Raw genomic sequence first — 20,096 nt, 5'->3', positions numbered from 1 at the left:
CTGGCTCGTGGTCCCCGGTAGGCCTAGATCTCCACCCACATCGACTGATGCTAGTTAGGGATATCTTTATCAGCCTGGATAGCTCCGGGGAGCTGTAGGGGCTCCCCCCAGAAAAATATTTTAAGTGTAAAGTGCTCTCTCTGAGGGGGTGGCAGGTTCTGGCTCGTGGTTCCCATTAGGCATAAGAACTCCTGTGACTGATGACCACAAACTAATATAGCGCATATCAGCTCAGATAGCTTCAGGGAGCCGACAGGGCTTCCCAAAGAAAGTACCATTATTGTAGTTGCCAAGTGGTTTCTCACCTTTCAGTCGATGATGCAAATGGGGTGAGCGAGGGTCCAGAGTCCGACACCACAGACACCCCCGAGTCTGTCAGGTCTGCCGGGGCACGCCGTGAGTTACTCCGCCTCCCGCTTGGTTGTCGCCGCCCAAAACTACCACCGTCACTACTGGTACCTGTTCCAGAAAATATGAAAAACGATGCCTTGATTTGCAATAGCAGACTACAGCATGAGAACTTAAATTGAACACAAGACTGTCCATGGATTGTCCATGGATTGTCCATGGATTGTCAAGCCAACAAAAAATTTACACGACAGATGGGATAAAAGGAAAACTGGATACAATACTTACTGTGCATGCAAATACAAAGAAATCTGATGCACAGAAAGACTGAAATAGACAGATAACCAGATAGATATTAATAGTTTAATGGAAAAACTCAATAAACAGGGGGAATATTAATGCTAGATGGACTATATAAAAGAAAAATTAAGGGAACATGTCAATGATACAAGTTATTCTGGATCAACATATTTTCAAAATCAAAATATTTTATATACTGTATTCAATATTAGCCACTGCACACAAGTGAATTCAACTTTAACAGCTTGCTCACCACATGACTTACCAGTATAGTTCTCCATATAATCTGGCATAGAGCGAGACTTAGGCAAAGGATGAAGCCCGGCTCTTTCGCTGCTCTCGTAATAGTCAGCTACATTGCCCGAGTCTGATGAGAACGTGGAGTACACATCCTAGTCCCAGAAGAATGAAATAAAGTAAGCGTATTGTTTGTTGACAAGTGATTCAGGAAATGAGAACTCAAAATAGTTACCACGTTAGAGAACAGAATTGCATGTACCCAATATTATTTTATGTAAATTGAACGTACATAATAATTTGATCATAAAATAACCTGACAAATTAGTGTTTTTCTCCAAATAAGAATGCTTTTCAACAAGCGTAATGTTACCTGGAATAGAAGTTTATTCTGGACTGGTATCTTCTTCAAACACAGAATTATGTCTACAGTCTTCATTATTATGGATAGAGGAAAGTTTACAGAGAAGAAGAAAGCATCCTTACGCGATCTCTGCGACGTGCATGGTGCAAGTTTTTGTTGGTGTATGGATGAATCATGTGACCAGGCTGGAGGTGGACTGGGCCAGGGGGAAGGTGAGCCGGGTGGCCAGGTAGCAGATGGTCAGGGTTGCCAGGAGGAAGGAGGGCCGGGTGGCCAGAAGGCAGATGAACCGGGTGCACCACCTGCGCCGACGGCAGGTAGTTACCGGAAACATACATGGACGGATGAGTGCCCCCGACTGTAACACTGGCCTGCAATGTGTAAAATACTGGACACTAAAGCCACTCAAAAGTCTCTCACAATTTGCCAATTTTAGTAAACTAGCCTCAAATGCAACAAACACAAGCCTTACATCTAATTTTTCCTTAAATTTAGCTGCAGAATAAGAACCACTCTTGTACATACATAACTGAAAGTCCTAAATATCACTTCCAGGCTATCCAGTTTTTTACAGGATTCTCAAAACTAACAATTGGCATTCAAAATTTGTATTAAAAAATAAATGTCCCTTAATACTGCTACAGAAGCTTTATCTTCAAAATTCATTCAGCGATTTTGCATTTATCTCAAATCTTTGTGGCACTTTATGAAGCTCCCTTATACAGAATCCAGAATCCTTCATAGGACTAAGATTTAACTCTACAAGGATTTGGCTAACAGACAAACTCATTGAGAACCAGAGTATGTTGCCATTTTATCAAGCTGATTTTGTAGACATGTTTGATTTTACCAGAAAATTACCAATACTTTCATATTTTTTCACCAATTTTACTATTGTTCTGCCTTCAGAACTTATCTTGTTTTCTTTCTCCATACTTATTTATTAATACAAACTTAGTCATATGTATGTAACGTGTGTGTGTAATTACAGTACCTAAATGTACAGTAGTTACAGGATGAGAGCTACGCTTGTGGTGTCTAGTCTTCCCAGCATTCTATCGTATAATGCTTTGAAACTACTGACAGTTTTGGCCTCCACCACCTTCACACTTAACTTTTTCCAATCATCTTCCATTCTGTTTGAAAAAGAAAACCTACTAATATTTTTTTGGCACCTTTGTTTCATTAGTTTGAAACTGTCTTCTTGTTCTTGAAGTTGCCGCTTTCAGGAATTCCACTTTGTCAATTTGGTCGATTCATGTTATTATTTTGTATATGGTGATCATATCACCTCTTTTTCTGCTATCTTCTAGTTTTGGCATGTAACACCTCTAGTCTCTCCTCGTAATTCTTGTTTTCAGTTCCAGAAGCCATTTTGTTGCATGCCTTTGCACCTTTTCCAGTTTATTGATGTGCTTCTTGAGATATGGGCACCATACAACTGCTGCATATTCCAATTTTGTTCTCACAAAAGTCATGAACAGTTTCTTTAGTATTTCACCATCCATGTAATTAAAAGCGAGCCTGAAGTTGGAAAGCGGTGCATACGGTTCTCGCACAATGTTCTTCATGTGTTCCTCTGGTGACAGTCTACTATCCAAAACCACCCCTAGATCTCGTTCTTTATTAGGGTTTTCTTTCTTTCTTTCATCAACACTTTCATCCGGCAGCAATGCAGTTTGCATCTATTAATACTCTTACAGATGTCTGGCGGGGGTCACATGTTGTGTCCGAAATTAAAATATTTGTTAAAATTCCCGGAGGCTTCCTGGAGCTATCCAGGCTGATAGGGATAGTCCTAACTTTTGGCATCAGTTGATGTGGGTGGAGTTCTAGGCCAATCGGGGACCACTGCCAGAACCTGGACCCCCCTCAGAGAGGAACGAGAAGCAATGACCTACTGAAATGCACATGTGATTTTGGAGCATTCTATATCTGCTATCGACCGGGGCAGGCACCCAGAAAAGTAAGCACCCCAAAAAAATCCCTATTCTGGAAAAATCATCGAAAATAAAGAAACAAATGGACAGAACTCCCCCAAGGGAAAACAAGCAAACAAGAATGACACCTCAAGCCGTGCCACATGTCTGCGCAGCAGGAGGGGAAAGGGGAAGCCCCAAACCTTCGCACCGGCGATCAACACATCCAGTTCCGAGGCTGGATATCAAAAAGTGCCAAAACCACTGACCAGAGGGAGGGAAGGAGGGTCGCCGGATAGCCTCCTGGACTCGCCCAGAAAATTGCGTTACATTACATTCAACGCTAGTTTTCTGGGGGGAAAGGTAGCTCCTACGGCTCCCCAAAGCTACTTCACCAAAGACTAAGAAAAAAAGGGGACTTACCCAGGAGGTGGTCAGTGATCCACATCTCAACTCAAAGTCGAGAGAGGCTGCAGACGACGACCCAAAGCGACACAGGCCCAACTAGGCCCAGGAACGTTCACGAGGTAGTGTGCAGCCAGGACCCTGTTCGACCTCCAAAAAACTCCGTGCCCAAAAGTCAGCCCAGGACATGTTCCCAAAAACGGCAGCAAGAGCAGTGAACTAACGAACGTCATAGGCACGGGGATAGACCGCAAGCTGGCTACATTTAATAACCCTGCAGACGACCTGAGACACGTACCCGCGAACAGGGAAGAAGGGAAACTTGATCAACCCAAAGCGCGTACACGGACACAGAAGCCGTGGCTCGCAAATAACGGAGGGCCACAACCGGACACAAAACATGATGTACGCCTGGCCTGACCAACCAAGCATCAACAACCCAAGGACCCCTCCGGAAAGCAGAAGTCTCATTCTTAGCCAGCTGCAGACGAACTAACCTATCTCCACAACTGAAAGAGCAGACCCCCTGAGCTGGAGGAGAGCAAGATGCTCCCCAACCCTACCCCCAGAGGCCAATGCCAACAGGAAAAAGAGCCTTCGAAAAACAATCCTGAACCGAAGAGGCCACAACAAACCGAGGAGAAGAGAGATAGGAGAGCACTCAGCCCGAAGACCAGGATGGCTCAGGCGGGGCATGAGCAGGCCGAAGGTGAAACAACGCACAAGACAGCTTGCAAAACGGCACAGAAGTAATATCTATACCGAAAGCAAGCTGAAGTGGCTCCACCAGCGCCGCACGATAGGAGGTAACAGTATTCGGCATAAGATGACGGTCCTGGAACAACCACAAGAGAAAGGACAACACCACCCGAACCGAAAGGGAAGTACAACGACGGAGAGTAAAAAAGAAACGGAAGGCCCGCCAGGAAACTTCATACTGCCGCCGAGACGAAGCCCGCAGGTGGGACACCATCAGCGAAGTCACCTGATCACCATACAACTGGTAATAAACTCGAGTCAAAAATGCCAAGCGCGAAGACTCGAGGAGAAGAGCGAACCAGTCTCGTAAAGGACCGGGCCGATCTTCTGAAAGAGGTGGAGTCGCAGAAAACCTCCGGGTTCAGACACCGGGCAAGCAGCACTTGAAACCACGGCTGGGCCGACCACCACGGGGCCTAGAGGACAACTCTCCCCTGGTAAGTCTCCAAGTGAGCAAGGACCTGGAGCAACAGCTGAAAAGGAGGAAAGAGGTACAGGAACCCCCACCTCGACCAGTCCTGGGAAAAGGTGTCGATCCCGACAGCCTCGTGGCCGGGAAGGGCTCCACACATGCCGGAAGACGTCTCGACCACTCCGACGCGAAGAGGTCCACCTCCGGGCACCAGAATATCTGCCAGAGCCAACTGAATGGGTCGACATCAACCGTCCAGTCCATAACGAACCGAGACAGGCCGTCCGCCAGGCTGTTGGAGCTTACATTAGCTTACGAACTGAAGCTTGGCAGCCGGCGCGGTAGGTCCGGGGCTCCCCCCTTTCCCTCTCAGGACGGGGAGGGCTGTGCGGACGATTGGCGCGGCAGTAAAGTGTGATGTTTGCTTGTTTGCTTGTTTCTTTGGGATTGTAGGGAGTTTCTACCTCTCTGTTCGGTTTTTTGTTTTAGTTTTTTACCATGTGGGGTTTGTTTTGTCATGCCTACCTTTCTGGGTGCCTGACCCCGGTCAATGGCAGATAAGGAAAACTTTCACTGTAATAATTCGCATCTTGTCACGCATGCACTACTAGTTTAACCCATTCAAATTTAGCCCACAAAAATAACCATTAAATTTTTACAACATTCTCATCATTACAATCTTGTTTTTCCACTTTCCTAGACTAAGTAAACATTTGAGATTTGGTGATTAGAGAGGTTGCCAGCCCAATCTCATCTCGTGTAATGTAGTGGCTAATACTGTCATTGTATAATGCAATTAAAAACCTTAGGAATTTTACCTTTGAGGCAGCAAGATGTCTAGTAGACTGCATTGAGCTTCCTCTTCTACCAGAGGGTGATCTGGGACGTGGAGAACCCGGAGAACGAGCTGGAGTGTCATTATTGCTGTCTTGCCAAACTCGTGACACGTGCTCATCTACACACACACACACACCAAGAAAATTTAAAAATCATTTAATTGAAAAAGAATAAACAAGAATTTATTTCAGCATACTGCTAAAAAACCATCCAACTTCAGTTCATAAAACAATTTCTTATATTTTGGGTCTTTCTCAACATCTCTCCTTATAACATTAACACTGTTCCCACACTTGAGCAATCCAATCCAGATTTTGAAACAATGTAGCATTATCAAAATACCCAATTAATTTGTTATCTGTATTTTGACCATTAACATTAAGTTTCCATTGTTAACTGTAGTTGACCAAATCTAAGAGTCATGTTAGATAATGAGTGCCACAGACAATATTAGGCTCAGGCTCTGCAAGTGTCTGTGGCGGCACAGACAAAATTTTGAGTATCTACAGGTAATAAGTAGAAACAAACATTCTGTTCAAGTACCTATTTCAAACAAAATAGAGAATGAAATTATGAGAAAAGTCTCTTAGGACAGTACCCAAAAGGAGACTGTTGCATAAGTTGGAGAAACAAGCTGGAGTAAGTGGTAGGGTGCTCCAATGGATAAGGGACAGCAGAGTGTTACTGTGAGGGATGAGACCTCAGGCTGGCGTGATGTCACCAGCGGAGTCCCACAGGTTTCTGTACTCAGTCCTATCTTGTTTCTGATACATGAATGATCTTCCAGAAGGTATACTCATTCCCCTCAATGTTTGCTCATGATGCTAAAATTATGAGAAGGATTAAGACAGAGAAGGACAGCAAAAGGCTACAGGATGACCTGGAAAGACTGAAGAAATTGTCCAACAAATAGCTACTAGAGTTTAACTTGAGCAAGTGAAATGTGATGAAGATAGGCAAGGGAAGCAGGACGCCAAACACAAGGAGGAGAGGAATGAGGAGGAGAGGAGGAGGAGAGGAGTGAGCCAAAACAAGGGAGCTGAGAGAGGAAATCCTTCAGGAGTCAGGACGAGAGAAAGATCTGGGAATTGATATCACACCAAACCTGTCCCCTGAAGCCCACATCAAAAGGATAACATCAGCGGCATATACAAGGCTGGTGAACATTAGAACTGCCTTCAGAAACTTGTGCAAGGTATCGTTCAGATCCTTGTATACCTCATATGTCAGACCAATACTGGAATATGCAGCTCCAGCCTGGAGTTCACATCTAGTTAAACACAAAAAGTTAAAGATGGTTCAGAGGTATGCCACCACACTAGTCCAAGAGCTGAGAGGTAAGAGGAAAGATTGCTGGAACTAAACCTCATGACACTGGAAGACAGAAGAGTTAGAGAAGACATGATTACTACCTATAAAATTCTCAGAGGAACTGACAAGGTAGATAAAGATAAAACTGTTTAGCACAGGTGGGCCATGAACAAGTGGACACAGGTAGAAATTTAGTACTGAAATGAGCCACAGGGACGTTAGAAAGAACTTTTTCAGTGTCAGTAACTGACAGATGGAATGCATTAGGAAGTGATGTGGTGGAGGGACATGTGGACATCTTCAAGAGAAAACTGGACGGTTTTCTAAGAGAAGTTCCGGATCAGCCGGGCTGTGGTGGATACGTGGCCCTGCAGGCCGCTCCAAGCAACAGCCTGGTGGACCAGACTCTCACAAGTCGAGCCTGGCCTCGGGCCAGGTTTGGGGAGTAGAAGAACTCCCAGAACCCCATCAACCAGGTATCAACTAGGTATCAAGTGTTTCTGCGGTCCGGTCCTCGACCAGGCCTCCACCCCCAGGAAGCAGCCCATGATAGCTGACCAACTCCCAGGTACCTATTTACTGCTAGGTAACAGGGGCATCAAGGATGAAAGAAACTCTGCCCATTGTTTCTCACTGGCGCCCGCGATCGAACCCGGGACCACAGGATCACCCTTCCAATGTTCTGTCCGCTCAGCCACCGGCTCCCATCGCTCAGCCACCGGCTCCCATGTTTTCAATTTCCCATGGGCATGTTTTCAATTTCCCCTTCAAAGTCTAGTACGCTCGTGTTGATATCAGTTATATTTACAGGGGTTTGGATATCCTGTATAAAGAAATTATCTGGATCTTTCACTTTCATGTTGTTTATTCGAGTGCTAAACATGTCCTCATACTGCATTTTTTATTTTTTTTTTTTTGACTGAACCAAGGTCGAAGCGACCCCCACCCCCAAGTCCGGGTCCCTATAAGCAAAACGGGGCAGCCTCGGGGCATCAGGGTGCGCAACCAATCTAGTGCTTTGCAACAACCTAAACCGAGCATGCAATGCCTGCACCGCCTGTACCCGTAGAACATCATCTTGAGATTGGGTAAACTGAATCACAAGCAAGCAATAGAACTCTCATGACTCCGGGTCGAAGGTGTCACCGACCCAACAGGCAGCGTGACGGAGGCAAAAACCCTGAGGGTCACCCTGAGTCAAGGGGACTGAGCAACCCTCGAACTCGCATGAAGGGAGGGGAAGACTCCAGGGACACATTCATCGAACCCGCGCGCCCCCCTCGGGAATTCCCAGGGTCCTGAGTGCTGAATGGAAACTCACACCCAGGTAATCCCAGGCAGGGTACTGCTAACTGGCGCCCAAAACTACCAAACAACTGTATAAAGCTGAACCCCAGAGACGTGTACACTCACTGGGACCTAGCAGGGGGCACCACCAGAAGAGAACTGTGCACAGGTCAGGCACAAAAAAGGGGAAAGCAAGGCAGACTTCCCTACAAGGCAAAAAGAAAAAGAAAAACAAAACCCCACAAGAGGACAACGTACCCCACGGATCAGAGCTGGCTGCTGTAAGTGGTGAAGACAAGCTGCACAATACCCTGCGCCCCATCAGTGCAAACTGCTTCTTGCCCTAAGGTAAACCAGGAAGACAAAATCCCTAAGCACCCAAAGGGCAGCCAAAAACCGAGCACTAATATGGCCTAGCAGAGGCAGACCCCAAGGAACTTGTGGAAGATAACCCCAAGCTCCAAGGGCAGTACTTACAGGGCACCTAGAGACGAGAACCCTAGGTGCATGCAGTCCGAGTACTGTAGAATAACTCCTGGGTCTCCCACCTTTGGAAGACAGCTACCACACTCAAAGCACAGTGCTGGAAACGCTGAAGTCAAGCACACGACCTCCACCTCTAGCATCAACCTGAGAACTGACTGGTCGATAGCCAGCGTGGGGGGGGTCTGAGGCTTCCCTTTCCCCCTCCCGGGGAGGGGGGAGCTGCGCAGCCGCGGCAACGTGTGACGTCACGCTTGTTTGCTAGTTTCTTTTAGGGAAGTTCTATCCACTTGTTCGGCTTTTGGTAGCAATATTTTCACCAGAATAGGGGTTTGTTTTGGGGTGCTTACCTTTCTGGGTGCCTGACCTGGTCAATGGCAGACATTGAATGCTTCCAACCATACGGGGTGTCTATAGGCCATTGCTCCCCATGCCTCTCTGAGGAGGGCCAGGTTCTGGCTCCCCGGTAGGCCCACAGAACTCCATACACATGATTGACACCAAAGTCTGACATTAGCATATCAGCCTAGTAAGCTTCGGGGAGCCGAAGGGGCTCCCCTCCCCCCCAAAGAAAATATAAATATAAAATAATTAACATACTGTAAATAAAAATTTAAAACCTCTAGTCAACATGAGCATAAAATATGTCAAACTTTATTTCCCAAATTTTGCAAACCCTTTCAGAGACTGTACCTAGTATGGACTGACAGGGATCTGCATCATCAAGAGGGATCTTCTGGGTCAGCTTATCCAAGAGAAGTGACGGAGGAAGACTGTTGAAGGCATGTTCTCTCCGGCACTCGTCAGACACGTTGTCCCCCTGCAAGGTAATTATCAAAACATATTGAAATGTCTTACATACATACATACTACTGATGTATATTTATCAGTACATCATCTAGGTAAAACATCAGTATTTGGAAAATTAAAGATAATAGTAAGAAAAACCACTCACCTCTTGGATCTTTTTAAATGATTGTTGAACCTTCTCCTGCGATTCTCTCTCTCTCTTTACTTTTTCCAGCCGCTCTATTAGTATTGCAGCAAACTCCCCAGGTTTCATGCTGGCTGTGGCTTCATTTCTGGGGCAGTGAGTGCGAGGCATGAATGGCATACCACCATGTATGATATCAGCACCTCCCTGACTGCCCAAAATGCCACTCACTCCAGCAGCACTGAAACAGAGCTCTCTATTTTGACGCGCATTCTCTCGCATCTTGTAGTATTGTCTCTTAAGATATTTATGGTTGATGGGGCGACCAACAGACATTCCATCACTGTTGAAAACAAAGTAAACATAAGCCTCTGTACTGCCTAATGAAATGTACTACCATGTGGTTAAAATGTTTTGATGTCTACTTTCCTGAGGGCCAAAATCTTTTTAAATATTCATTATAACAGTAATTTTGAAGATGCAACGTGTACATCAAAATACACATACTGTACAATGAACAAGACAGCATCACTAGTGGTGTTATCACTGTTCCTCTGAACACCACACACCTTAATGTTCCATTTTTGCCCTAAACACACTTCATTCTTTCCATTCAAGACATCAAAATAATATCTTAATTATGCAGGCCACTAATAACTGCTTACTTTATGTACTTGACTTTCACACAACCCACCACCACCACCACCACCTCTCTATCTTACCTACTCCTACTCGTATCTTGGGACCTTTCCGATTTTTATTCTGTATTTCCTTAGGTGGGGCGCCTTGCTGGGGCAGCATATACTGTAGAACACTGGGTCCCTCATGGCTTGCATATAGCATTTGAAAGGCTCTCTTGTCCAAATTTCAAAAGAATATCAGAGCATTTGCCAGTTTGTCTTATGCTGCTGGTACTGTATATACCTTTGGTGTTGAATCCGGGATAAGTCTACTCCCAAATCTCTTATTTTCTGATATAGAAAGTCGTGGTCTCCCCACTTCATTTTGAGCTGTATTTGGCGACTTCTCACTTACATTCATATCCTTATAACCTTTTAACTTTCAGTCCTCTTCTGTTTTGATTATTTTAATTAATTTAACGTAAGTAAATATTAATGTAAATAAATTGTATCCTCTGTTAGGTAATTTAAGTATATTAGGAACAGAATGGAATCAACACTACCAACTGTCTCACACCCCTGCTAGCTCAGACCACTGACTCACACAACTGTTCTCTCTTAAAACTCACTACTTGACAATCTTATTAATGCATACCATTATCTTCACATGCATCAGAGGAGCTCCTGGGTATTTCACCTGGGTATTTCAAATGCCTAAGTAATGAAGAACAGGTTGATGACCGTGAATGTTGTCCCAAAAAACTTGAATGTGTAGTGTATTTGAAAAATGGGTGACAAAACAAAAGTGTGAGGGGGAGTGAAATAATTGGATAAGAAAGAGTTGCCATAGTGTAAACAGTGCAGACAACAAAATTCAAGATGGCGACCAACAAGAAGAAAAACACAACATAGCTGTATTTTGGTGGATTTAACCACTGTGCTGCGCCGGCCAAGATATCTCATTTCGAGAGTTGTGCTATTTTCTTTTTAATTAAGCTATATTTAAATGTTTTTTAATGTCTTCATCACTCTGTGTTTTCAAATGAAAATGGTCGAGTTTGGATACATTTTGACATTACCTTTACCTGAACATTTATAAAAACAACAAAAATATGTCCTTGACAATTGCACCATAAAGTTTTTGCCGAAAACAGGTGCGCAGTGCAGGGGTTAATGAGGAAAGTATAAATATGAGCAGCCTACACAACAAGTTGGCAAAGACATTATTGTGAACTATCATGTAGAAATATTCAAGAATTTGAGAGAAAGTAATGACCACTTAAGTAGCAAGGTATCAGATCTTGAAGGCGTACCTGGAGAGGGGTCTCGGGTGTTCTTCAACTCCCCGAGCCCGGCTTGAGGCCAGGCTCAACTTATGGTAACTTGGTCCAACAGGTTGTTGCTTGCAGGAGCCCATTGGCCCCCATATATCCTCTATAGCTCAGTTGGTCTAGAACTTCTTGCAGGAACTTATCTAATTGGTTCTTGAAGTAGTTCATTTTTGTCTCGGCAATATTTCAAAAGCTTGCTGGGAGAGTATTGAACAGCTGTGGACCTCTGATGTTCAGACAGTGCTCTCTGACTGTGCCTATGGCACCTCCACTCTTCATTGGTTCTATTCTATATTTCCTTCCATATCTTTCACTCCAGTATGTGCAAATTTAAGACTTGGCCTTCCAGTATCTTCCATGTACTGTATAGGTATATTGTTTCATACCTCTCTCATCTCCATTCCAGAGAGTACATTTTGAGAGCTGTGAGACAGTCAAAGTAGTTTAGGTGGTTTATCATGTCAGTGCGTGCCGTGTATGTTTTTTGTGTACCCTCTTTTTTAGACATGTCTCCAGCTCTGAAAGGTTAATTGAGTAACCGATAAATATTCTAGCCAGGACAGTACCAGTGATTTATACAGTACAGTATTAGCATTGTTGTGGGGGCCTTGGCTTTGAACACTCATAATCCATCCTATCATTTTCTTGGCTGCCACTATATTTGCTCAGTTATGTTCACTAAATGTCAGGTTGCCAGACATCATAATTCTCAGATCTTTTACAGGTTGCTTTCCTTGTTGCCTTCCTTGTATGATTAAGTCTGTGTCTTGTACCCTGTGTCTCATATATGTTCCTCATTTCCACCATACCTAAGTGCTGTACCTGGAATTTTTCGGTTAAACCTCATGTTATTTTCAATTAACCAATCAAAGACTATTAAAGTTGGCTTGTAATTATTCAGTGTCTTCTACAGAGGAAATTTTCATGCTGATTTATCATCATCAGCGAAGGATGACATGAAGCCGTGACTAGTATTTTTGTCTATATCCAAGCTTAGAATGAGAAATAGCAGTGGTGCAAAGACTGTGCCTGGAGTACAGAGCTTTTCACTACACTTGGGCTTGATCTTGTTTGTTTGACTGTTACTCTTTGCATTCTGTTTGACAAAAAATTTATAATCAAATGCCCCACTTTACCTGTTATTCCAATTTATCTCATTTTATAAGATAAGATGCAGAACTCCCAATAGAAACAAGGAAAATAAGCAAACGTTTACCACCGCCGCTGCGCCCTTTGCCCCCCCCCCCCCCCCACGTAAAAGAGAGACCTCCATGCTGTCTGCCCAACTCCTCATTTCGGTGGCTGAGCATCAAAACGAAACCACCAACCGAGGGGAGGGTGGGTGCCAGGGAGCGTCCGGGGCTCATCAAGAAAATGGGATTTCAATTCATTCAACACTGGTTTTTTCTGGGGAGCCCCTTCGACTTCCTGGAACCACATAACCAAAAATAAGTAAAAGAGGGACATAGTCCGGGAGGCAGCATGACCAGGACCCTATTCGAACTCCAAAACCCCCACGCCCGAATGTCAGCAAAGAACATGTTGCCTAACATGACAGTCAAAGCATCAAGATCATGAACATCATGGACACGAGGGTAGACCACAGGCTGGCTATACTTAACAACTCTGCAGACGACCCGAGAGACCCGAGCCCGGGAACAGGAAATGAGGGAAATCGAATCAACCCAAAGCACCTCCACGGCCAAAGAAACTGAGGCGTGCAGGTTACAGAACAGAGCTGAAATTGGATTAAACACATGATGCACCCCCGGCCAGACCAACCAAGCATCAATAACCCAAAGGACCCCTACAGAAGCCCGTCGTCTCGTTCATCGCCAGAAAAGGAAACAGGCTGCAAACGAACAAAACGTTTACCACAACCAAAAGATCAGAAACCTATGCGCCAGAGGGGAGCATGAAACTAACCAACCTGACTCCCAGGTACCAATGCCAACAAACAAGAGCCATCTGGAAGGAATCTCGAACCAAAGGGGCCACCACAAACCGAGAAGAGAAAAAAGTGAGCACCCTATCCAAGGACCAGGTAGGCTCAGGTGACGTATGAGCAGGCCGGAGGTAAAACAAAGCATGAGAAAGCTTACAGAATGGGGCGGAAGTGACATCCACCCCGAACGCAAGCTGGAGAGAGACTGCCAGCGTCGCACGATATGAAGCGCCAGTATTTGGCATAAGATGACAGTCCTGAAAGAGCCAAAAAAGAAAGGACAAGGCAACCCGAAGATAAATAGAAGTCAACCTACGAAGAGAGAGAAAATGGTGAAAAGACCGCCAAGACATTTCATACCATCACCGATATGAGGACCCCAGGTGGGACACCATCGATGAGGCCACCTGATCACCATACAAGTGGTGATACACCCACATCAAAAACACCAGACACGAAGCACAGAGGTGTAGAATGAACCAGCCACATACCGGACTGGCTGGAAGAGGCAGAGCCACAGAAAATACCCTGGATTCGGACACCGAGCAAGCAGCGCCTGAAACCAAGGCTGGGCCTGAAACCAAGGCTGGGCCTGAAACCAAAGCTGGACCTGAAACCATGAAGCTACAAGGACGACTCTCTCATGATCAGACTCCAACCGAGCCAGAACCTGAAGCAACAGCTGGACCAGGGGAAAGAGGTACAGGTCGACCACATCGACCAGTTCAAAGAGTGTCCACAGAGACAGCTTCGTAATAGGGGAAAGGCGCCACATATATCGGGAGATATTGGGAACATGCCAACTCGAAAAGTCCATCTCTAGGTTCAGCACGTCCAGCAGAGCTAACTGAAGGAGTCGGTGTATTCCATGGACAGGGAAAAGAACTGGGACAGGCCATCCGCCAAGATGTTGGACACTCCCCGGATATGGAACGCACGGAGAGCTAAACCCCGAGAAACCAGCAGATGAGTCACTCAAAGCAACCAGCCCCAAAGAGCGAAGGACTGAAGAGAGCCCCCGCGGTTAAGACAATGAACCACCGAAGCGCAGTCCGAATGAAGTTGGATTGTAAAAACCCAAGTGACCCGAACCCTCCGCAACAAAAGCCAAACCACCGCAAACTCGCGCACCATTTTGTGAGCACGATGAAAGAACAGACCCCACTACCCCTGGCCGGCCTGGTGAGCACTGGTCACAAAGCCCTAGCCGAGAGATGAGGCATCTGTGATTACATCGAGTGAGAGCACAGGGAGGCACCAAATCCCGAAAAACCCGAAGAGGAACCTGGCAACCCAGCAACCGACGCAAAGATCTCGGGATAGTCGCGAGATAGGCGAGAGGGATGGCCTTGAAGGAACCAGAACAGGTGCCGAAGCCATACCCAACCCAGTGGGTAAACCAGCACAGCGAAGTTCAGACTCCCACACAGCTGCTTGAGCAACTGACGAGTGACCTGGGATCCCCTCAGGAACAGCTGAAGGCGGGACTGGCGCCTGAGCAATGCCGCAGGAGGGAGAGACCGGAATCGGTCTGGGAGTCCCCACACGGGGTCCAGCCAAGTCCGTACCTGGGACGGAACCAAAGGAACTTCCTCCACTTCACCAGGAACCCAAACCTGGCGAGCCGGGAAAGAACCAAACCCTGATAAGCAAACAAGCAGACTTGCTGGAAGCAACACCAGCCAGCCAGTCGAGGTAGACCAGAACCCGAACCCTAAGCAGACACAGACAGGTCACCATGGCCCAAGTACAATGTGTGAAAACGTGAGATAACAGATTCAAGCCAAAAGGAAGGCAATGAAAGCTTTAAGTATGCCTCCCATGACGAAACCTAGCCAGTCCCTGAACCCTGGATGAATCGAGACGTGGCAATAGGCATCCCAGAGGTCTAGAGACACCATCCAAGATCCCGCCTCCAAGAGGAGTCGGATTTGGGAAAAAGTGGTCATCAGAAAGGAGGAGCAAGGAATCCAATGGTTTAGATGGGACAAGTCAAGAATGAAACAAAGATCCGCACAGTCTCGTTTGGGCACTGAAAACAGGCGGGAAACCCACCTGATGGATGAAGTCAGTTCAACCACGCCCTAACGTACCCACTCCAGGATAACCCGATGGAGTGAAAGGGAAAGAAGACAGCCCCGCCATCCCCAAACCCCCCAACCTTGAGGTTACCTTGAGGTGATTTCAGGGCTTAGCGACCCAGCGGCCCGGTCGTCAACCAGGCCTCCTCATTGCTGGACTGGTTAACCAGGCTGTTGGATGCGGCTGCTCGCAGCCTGACGTACGAGTCACAGCCTGGTTGATCAGGTATCCTTTGGAGGTATTTGTCAAGTTCTCTCTTGAACACTGTGAGGGGTCGGCCAGTTATGCCCCTTATGTGTAGTGAAAGCATGTTGAACAGTCTCGGGCCTTTGATATTGATAGAGTTCTCTCTCAAAGTACCTGTTGCACCTCTGCTCTTCAACAGGGATATTCTGCACATCCTGCCATGCCTTCTGGTCTTATGTGATGTTGTTTCTGTGTGCAGGTTTGGGACCAACCCCTCTTACTATTTTCCATGAGTAAATTATTATGTATCTCTGCCACCTGCGCTCAAGAGAATACATATTTAGGCTCTTTAGTCGATTCCAGTAGTTTAGATGTTTTACCGAGTGGATTCTAGCAGTAAAGGATCTCTGCACGCTCTCCAGGTCAGCAATTTCTCCAGCTTTGAAAAAGAGCTGTCATTGTGCAACAATATTCCACTCTAGAGAGCATTAGCGTCTTGAAAAGTATCATCATTGGTACAGCATCTCTAGTGTGAAAGGTTCTTGTTATCCAACCTGTCATATTTCATGCAGTTGAGACTGCTACTTTATTGTGTTCTTTAAATGTAAGGTCTTCCGACATTAGTACACCCAAATCCTTTACATTGCCTTTCCGTTCTATATTATGATTTGACCGAGTTTTGTACGTGGTTTCCGTTTTTATATTTTAATTTTTTTCGTAGAGCATGAACTGAAACTTATCTTCGTTAAACATCATATTATTTTCTGTAGCCCATAGAAAGACCTGATTGACATCTGATTGGAGGTTTGCCATGTCCTCTATGTTGTCTACTCTCATAAAAATCCTTGTCTCATCTGCTAGGGATGATACAGTACTATTAGTTGTGTCCTTGTCTATGTCCGACATGAGGATGAGAAAAAGTACTGGAGTAACAGTACCCTGGGGGACTGAGCTCTTCGCTGTTGATGGTCCGGATTATATTTTGTTGTCTATTACACATTGGGTTCTATTAGTTAGGAAATTGTAGATCCATCTGCCTATTTTTCCAGTAATTCCTTTTGAACGCATTTTATGTGCAATAACACCATGGTCACATTTGTCAAAGGCTTTTGCGAAATCTGTGTAAATTACATCAGCGTTTTGTTTGTCTTCCATGCCATCTAATGCCATGTCATAGTGGTCTAGCAACTGTGATAGGCAAGAGCGCCCTGTCCTGAAACCATGTTTTCCGGGGTTACGGAGATGCTGTGATTTCATGTACAGTATTTTGTGACCTTACTTCTTAGCACTCTCTCAAAGATTTTTATGATGTGCGATGTTATCGCACATCAGTACTATCGGTCTGTAATTTTTTGTCTCTGCCTTATTTCCTCCTTTATGGAGTGGTGCTATCTCTGCTGTTTTTAATATGTCAGGGAAAATGTCAGTATCTAGGCTTTGTCTCCAAAGAATGTGAAGGAAAGGGCCTGCGATAGCATTTTTTACAGTTCTTGATGAATATAGAGTTCCAAAAATCAAGGCCTGGTGCAGAGCGCATAGGCATACTGTCTATGGCTTCTTCAAAATCCAGTGAGGATAGGTGACATCCGATATATGATTTGATGTTGGTATAATATCCATGAAAAATCTATTTGGGTTATCGGTCTTCAGTGTGTTTATTGGGTCGTGCTGATTCCTCAGTATTTTGCTCATTTTGCTCAGCTTTCGACAGTTCCACATAAGAGGAAACTGGAACATACTGGAGGAGCGACAGGGAGGCTTCTAACATTGATAAAAAAAAAATTAACCGACAGAAAAATGAGGGCAGTAATCAGAGACAATGTCAGTGACTGGAGAAATGTTAAAAGTGGAGTACCACAGGGTTCAATTCTCACACCATTAATGTTCATTATCTACATAAAGGACCTACCAGAAGGAATACAGAATTATATGAACATGTTTGCTGATGATGCTAATATACTAGAGAAGATAAGAAACTTAATAGGACTGTCATGCCCCTCAAGAAGAACTGGACAAAATAAGTGTCAATGTCTTAAATTAAATTACATTTGCAACACATGACAAATTGAATTAAATGTGAATAAATGTCACGTTATGGAATGTGGATTAGGAGAACAGAGACCCCACACAACCTACAAATTATGTGAAAAAAATTTACAAAAAATTCTGATAAAGATCTAGGGAATGGTTCACTAGATAGAAAACTATCACCTGAGGACTACATAAAGAACATCGTGCGAGGAGCCCAGCAACATTTTCCAATTTCAGAATTGCTTTTAAATACATGGATGGTAAAATATTGAAGAAATTGTTCACGACCTTTGTTAGGCCAAAGCTAGAATATGCAGCAGTTGTATGGTAACCATATCTTAAGAAGCACATCAACAAACTGAAAAAGGTGCAAAGACATGCAACTAAATGGCTACCAGAACTAAAGGACAAGTTAGAGGCATTAAAAATGCCTAAACTAGAAGAGAAGAAAAAGAGGCAATATGTACAAAAACATAATGGGAATCAGTAACATTGATAGGGAAGAATTCCAGAGACCTGGAATTTCAAGAACAAGAGGTCGTAGATTAACTAACTAAATCTATCTAACTAAAAATCTATCTAATATCTATACCTATCTAACTAACTAAACAAAGCTGCCGAAAAAATGTAAGAAAATTCACTTTCGCAAACAGAATGGTAGACGGTTGAAACAAGTTAGGCGAGAAGGTGGTGGAGGTCAGGTTATCTTGAGGTTATCTTGAGATGATTTCGGGGTTTTAGTGTCCCCGCGGCCCGGTCCTCGACCAGGCCTCCACCCCCAGGAAGCAGCCCGTGACAGCTGACTAACACCCACATACCTATTTTACTGCTAGGTAACACGAGGCATAGGGTGAAAGAAACCCTGCCCATTGTTTCTCGCCGGCGCCCGGGATCGAACCCGGGACCACAGGATCACAAGTCCAGCGTGATGTTCGCTCGGCCGACCGGCTCCCTCAAAAGTCAAAGGTCAAAGCCGCCAGTAGTTTCAAAGCGTTATATGACAGAGTACTGGAAAGATGGTACATCATAAGCGTAGCTCTCATCCTGTAATTACACTTAGGTAATTACATATGGACTCTACCTAATATAGCCCATTCCTAGTCACTAAGGCAAACGTTCTTCAAATTCGAGTGATGTCAATACTGTTGTTCTACTTACAGCACTTTTGTTGCAACTGGTATACAAAACATATCTGATTAAAACACTCTCCTTCATAGTTCTTAGCCATAAATCATTCAATAATTCTAGTCACACCATTAATCAACAACTTGCCACACCCTCACCACTATAATAGATAGTTTATTCTTATTATTATTCCAATGCATATCACTCACTTTACTACTTACAACTGCTTTTATACAGCAAATTATTTAACCTAATATTACAAGGGAAGATGTGAACAGCTTGGTAGAAAGGCTGCCAGATATACAGGAACATTTAAATTTTTTAACTGAGAACCATAATACCGGCGTTGAATGTAATGAAACGCCATTTTCTGAGTGAGACCCGAAGGCTCCCTGGAGCTATACAGGCTGATATGCTAATGTCAGACTTTGGCATCATCATGTGTATGGAGTTTTGTGGGCTTACCGGGGACCACGGGTCAGAACCTGGCCCCCTCAGATAGGCATGGGGAGCAATGGTCTATTGAAACCCCTGTGTGGTTGGAAGCATTCTATATCTGCCATCGACCGGGTCAGGCTGCAGATAATATAACGGATATTAACACGAACTCGGAAGATTTTGAAAGAGAAATTGACAATATGCCCATGCACTCGGCTCCTGGGTCCAACTCATGGAATTCAATATTCATAAAGAAATGTAAAGTATCAGTAGCGCGAGCACTCAGCGTAACATGGAGAAAGAGCCTGGATACAGGGGACATACCAGCAGCACTTAAATCTGCAGATATAGCTCCTTTGCACAAGGGGGGGGGAGTTAAGCCCTGGCAAAAAATTATAGACTACTTGCACAAACATCACACACAATAAAAGTTTTTAAAAGAGTGATTAGGAATCAAATTTCTAGTTTTATGGAAAATAATGAGTTACACAACCCAGGACAACATGGATTTAGAGCGGGAAGATCCTGTCTGTCACAGTTACTCAACCACTATGACAAAATCACAGAAGCTCTAGAAGAAAAGCAAAATGCAGATGTAGTATACACAGACCTTGCAAAGGCATTCGACAAATGTGATCATGGAGTGATTGCACACAAAATGAGGTCAATGGGAATAACTGGTAAAGTAGGATGCTAGATACTCTTTTTCTGTCGAACAGAACACAGAGTAACAGTCAATCAA

At 44.7% G+C, this 20,096-nt stretch overlaps 1 protein-coding gene across 5 annotated transcripts in view; it reads right to left on the bottom strand.

Annotated features, from left to right (window-relative positions):
• The window catches only part of LOC123755965 (axin-2), a 179,635-nt gene that overhangs the window by 67,769 nt on the left and 91,770 nt on the right, over nucleotides 1–20,096 (bottom strand). For 4 of the 5 annotated variants that reach the window (XM_045738964.2, XM_045738967.2, XM_069300252.1 and 1 more), the window contains 6 exons: nucleotides 9,618–9,939; nucleotides 9,356–9,482; nucleotides 5,563–5,699; nucleotides 1,372–1,620; nucleotides 914–1,040; nucleotides 306–459 (listed from right to left, as the gene is read on the bottom strand). In XM_045738964.2, the coding sequence (XP_045594920.1) occupies nucleotides 306–459; nucleotides 914–1,040; nucleotides 1,372–1,620; nucleotides 5,563–5,699; nucleotides 9,356–9,482; nucleotides 9,618–9,939 (1,116 nt within the window). The remainder of the gene's footprint in view (nucleotides 1–305; nucleotides 460–913; nucleotides 1,041–1,371; nucleotides 1,621–5,562; nucleotides 5,700–9,355; nucleotides 9,483–9,617; nucleotides 9,940–20,096) is intronic. The other variant, XM_045738966.2, reaches the window with a different exon arrangement.

The sequence above is a fragment of the Procambarus clarkii genome, chromosome 43, assembly GCF_040958095.1.
Source record: "Procambarus clarkii isolate CNS0578487 chromosome 43, FALCON_Pclarkii_2.0, whole genome shotgun sequence".
NCBI classification, from domain to species: Eukaryota; Metazoa; Arthropoda; class Malacostraca; order Decapoda; family Cambaridae; genus Procambarus; species Procambarus clarkii.
This window is presented reverse-complemented; position numbering and strand designations above follow the sequence as displayed.